The sequence below is a fragment of the Trachymyrmex septentrionalis genome, unplaced genomic scaffold (genome assembly GCF_001594115.1).
Source record: "Trachymyrmex septentrionalis isolate Tsep2-gDNA-1 unplaced genomic scaffold, Tsep1.0 scaffold72, whole genome shotgun sequence".
NCBI lineage: Eukaryota > Metazoa > Arthropoda > Insecta > Hymenoptera > Formicidae > Trachymyrmex > Trachymyrmex septentrionalis.
In genome coordinates this window covers 8,600-13,287 of record NW_017305905.1, presented here as the reverse complement: position 1 = coordinate 13,287, position 4,688 = coordinate 8,600, and the positions used below count along the sequence as shown (strand labels likewise).

Below are 4,688 nucleotides of genomic sequence, written 5' to 3'. Positions count from 1 at the left end.
ATAAAATTAAAATTAAATTAGTAATTTGAGTAAAAAAAAATTCTGTAAAATTTTTGTTTTTTTTTTTAAAAAAATAACAGACAAAAATCAATGTAAAAGATCACAAAATAGAAATTTATAATATTAAAGAGCATTTGTTGATTAAAATTTAATTTATTGAGACACAGTCTGCAAATAGAACCTATAATGAAATTAACGTAAGTGTTACTTGCGCCGGAAGCGATTTTCTTTAATACGCTCGCGTTTGCAGAAAGAGCAATGACTGTTGGAACACGACGTCGGCCGGCCGGCCGGCCGGCCGACGAGGTACAAGATGGAGGTGGCTCTCGCCGAGTCACATCCCCGTCGTTGAAAGGCCCCTTTTACGTGGCTGGCTATAAAGTTGTTCTGATGACCGCGCGCCCGTCTCAGAAACACTCCACCCTCGAACGAATCGACCAGCTTTCACGCCATGAAATTACATGTAAGTACGCAGCTGCCTTATGTTATTCTTTTTTTTTGTTTATTTAACCGAAAGGTTTTCAATGTAGAATGCACGCGTATTTTTCTACGATTCGCACGTTTTCTTTTAGCGAAATAAAGTCGCGTGCGCCTAATTGTACTGCATATATACAAACCAGATATACCGGAAATAAATTATGCGACGATTCGATTAACGAGTGTCGTTCGTTATTTTGTGCTATTTCAGTCTTGAAGATTTTCTCGCATATGTCCGAAATCTTAATCATTATGTGAATCTCGTAGATATGCATGTAGGTATGTGTATTTCATGATATGTATCATTTTATCACGTTAAAAAATAAAAAAAGTATGAAATGTTCTAGAAGTGTCACGTGCATTTAATTACTATGTGTTGCAAAACATTCTTTCAGATATTAATTGGATCATGAATTTATCTCACTCTGCATTTTGTATTTCCGTTTTTCACGTTTGTATCGCGAAAATTGAATGCACTCTTGTAAGGTTTCATTTTATCGTGGTCGCAAGACGCGAAAGCAAGACAGGAAGTCGTTTTGTCAGAGATACTCAACCTCGCCTTCTGAAAGGTAATGAGTGAATAAAGGAATGATGAATGTCGTGCATTTAATTGCATCGTTGGGTTGCATCGTAAAGAGAGTGACGAATCGTAATGCTTCTTAATTATCGAGAACGCTGACCAAGAGTGCATTTCACGACCCAATTACCCGCGGATATGAGTGATCAGGTTTTTGCAATCTTGCTGCAAGCTCGCGGATTGAGGTTTCAACATAGAGAATAGCCTGTGTTCCATCGATTACTTTGCTGTCAAGTCGCTTTGCTGTCACGCTGCAGATATACTTTTCTTTTATAAGAGCTAAACTCATACGTATTCTCTTCTTATAAGAATTAAACCTATGAGATAAGATAGACACTCAGACAAAGAAAATGACCCAAATATAAAAAAACTTTTTAAAACAACAAATATTAATTAAAATTAAATATTAGTTCAATGTACGCTATTTTTAGTTAATATTAAAATATTCTTTCGTCCAGACTGCTTAAAGAAAAAAAAAAATATATGTAGACCTCAATAATCAGCATGCGTGTCGCGACTCGTTCCTTGCAAAATGTCGCTCGGTTTCCGCGTTCTGCAAGATAAAACTCGCACAGAATTTGTCATACGTGCGATTCTGGAGCGGCATTTTGTCTCGTGACAGCTGGTTACAGACATTTTCGAAACGAGTCGAAGTTAATTTTTTTTTCGGATAATCACGTTGGGCGTGTCTGGACAATTAATGTCTATCTCACTTTCTACCGATCGTGTAATGTTCGTTGCTTAGTGCATTCGATCGCTTGTAAGTTGCGAGTCGACTTGCGACTTGCACTTTTTCTTTTTTCTTCTATCTACCTTTTTGTGTGGCCGCGTTTCTAACAGTCTTGCGATCGCGAATGTTAACTAGTAACGTGCTCACCTTTTCCCCGATTACCGTGATTAAAGATTCATGTGCTCGCCGACTTTCCCTTCCAACTTCCCGGTGTCGGTTGCTCGATTCGCTTCCATATATGCAATATAGTACATACCGTAAGACAGATTCAGGTTTAGTGCCACGCGCATTAGATAATGATCTTTGATCGTCTAGTTGCGAAATCGAAAGCACTTAACATCGAGAATGAGATAAATGCTTGAATATGTTACATTCCGATTTTATTTTATTATAGTGATTAAAAAGATCAATACAATAATGAAATATATAATTGTAGTATTTTCTACTAATAATAAGTACTTACTTAGAAAAATATAATAAAAACTGTTGTGTAGAATTGATGAATGATTTTATTTATTCTTTTCCATAATGTACTTTCTCTTTTATTATATATAATAAAATACTTAAATATTTTACCTTGTTATGACGTATAGTATAAAATTCTATCATAAATCTGTCACAGGTTTTATTATTAACGGCACTTCCCATGTGCCTGGCTGAATTCACAATCCAGGGGCCTAGTGACGGACATCGACGGGCTCAGGGTCTTAAGTTCAGCGAAGAGAAAGGAATAGAATACACAGACGCGAGTGGTAAGTGTAGATAAATATAGACAATGCGACTAGAAATGATAAAAACTAGAAATTATTAAAACAATTTGTAGTGATTTTAAAGAATGTTTTCTAGAATATTTTGATTTTTTTAAAATAAATTTTATATATTTTTTAACTATGTTTTGAAATAAGCATAAAATTTGTTTTTTAAGTATGTATCTCTTATTTTTTCTAACTTTCGTAATCTTATAGTTACACTAATAGTTAAATACTACTTGAAAAAAGGTTCCTATATTTAAATAAATGTAATTTATAATTTCTTTATATATGCGTTTTATGCAGTATTCTTAAGTGTTTTCGGTTTTTAGAGGGAGGGGGACCAGGAGACTTCACCATTCAAGGTGCGACTGACGGTAATAGTAACTTCCAGATCCAAGGTGCTACGGATGGGCATTCGAATTTCCAGATTCAAGGGCCTTCAGATGGTGGATCGGCCACTTACAATGTACAAGGACCGATCGATCGATACGGTCAGCCTACATATCAGGAAGATTACGCTAATCAGGGTATCAATGCAAAGGCGCTCCAGTATAACGATCCTAGCGGTATTGTTGTCAACTTTGCTTCATGAGTTTTATCACGTTATATTCAAATGTTTATATCCGAAATTTATCACGTTATATCCAAATCGATCTGACATGAATATACATTGAAAGGTTATAGAGTAAACTGGAGGTCGTATGATCGTCAAGCACGTCCGCAAGCTCAGGCAGAACCGCAATATGTGCAAGCTGCGGAACCAGTTGCACGACCAGCTGCGCCCCGACATCGAGTGCAACAAGCGCGAGCGCAACCGCAACCTCAAGAGCAACCGGAACCACAGCCAAATTATAGGCCTTACTCTAATGCACCGCCACAGATCCAGCAACTGCTCCAGTTCCAGCAGCAAATTCCGTACATCAATATAATTCCGGAACCATACAGGTTCGAAACAATAAAAAAATTGAACAAGATTACGTATATAACATTTTTACTTGTATCATCTGTTATTACTTAATAATTTCAAATACGCAGTTTCAACGATCCTTAACCAAATTGCAGATTTGACGAAGAAGCCGCACTGCGGGCTCAATCTCAACAGGTCCAGGAACATCTTAAGAAGTTGGCGCAAGAGGCGGCGAGTGCTCCTCTACCTGATCCTGTAGTCGCGTCTGCACCTCGTCAAAAGTCACGCGGCCACTCCAGGAGCAAACGTCAGGCTCAACAGCAGTACAATAAAATATCTCAGCCGCCGGCAGAACCGCAACCTCAATACTCGCCCAATCTGCCATCTCACTTGCGCGAACTGCTGAGATATCAGGCGCAAACCCCGTACAATATAATTGCTAATCAGATCGTATATCGTCCGGAGAAGCCATACGTGCCGCACCCCGTAAACCCACAGCAACAGCAGCAGCAGCAGCAACCGTTACAGCAAGCACAGTACCAAGGTCAGGGTGGCGCCTATGAGAGTCAAGCTAGCACGTATACACAAGCTAACATACAGCCGATACAGGCGGCGTACCAGAACCAACAATATCAACAGCTCGGTAATAATCAGCAGCCTGGCGTAAGACCTGTCACCGAGAGTCAGTACTGATCACCTTGGCGAGGTGTTCTTCAGGGCCTTTTGTTTGTTTCAATTGAATAGAACAAGTCTTTCAGGACTGGATTCTATTATGTGATAAATTACGACCGAGTTTCTTTCAACATTCAGTTTATCAAAAAATAAATGAGATGAAGATAGAGTAAATGTTGCTATTATTTAAATTTATTACAAGTTAGGTTTTAAACAAAATTACGATTAAAAGAAAATAATTAATTTGAAATCTTGTATATCTTTTTTGGTCCTTTTGAAATAAAAGGGGAAAAATATTTTAATGTAATATTTGTTAAATAATAAATATCTGTTTGAACGGTGTAATAATTAGAGGTTCTTTCTATAGATCAAGTTTGAGATTATATAAAAATAAATATATCAATTATATATTTTTTAAGTTTTTTGTCACTTGAATAAAAAATTATTTGTCTTTGATTTTATCCAACATATAAAAATATTTTAGCAATAAATTCTTTTCACGAAATCTACATTCTAGAAAATATGTTCTTACAGATTTTCTGTACGATCGGTAGTTTCAATATGTTATAACAA

General features: G+C 36.8%; 1 protein-coding gene across 1 annotated transcript; it reads left to right on the top strand.

The window, feature by feature from the left end:
- Positions 1–366: 366 nt before the first annotated feature.
- LOC108753840 (alpha/beta-gliadin A-IV-like) lies at positions 367–4,273 on the top strand. Its single transcript, XM_018495773.1, has 5 exons — positions 367–463; positions 2,407–2,536; positions 2,866–3,102; positions 3,214–3,481; positions 3,599–4,273. Exons 1-5 carry the CDS (start codon positions 452–454, stop codon positions 4,134–4,136), a joined length of 1,185 nt encoding a protein of 394 aa, XP_018351275.1. The 5' UTR covers positions 367–451; the 3' UTR covers positions 4,137–4,273.
- Positions 4,274–4,688: the final 415 nt, after the last annotated feature.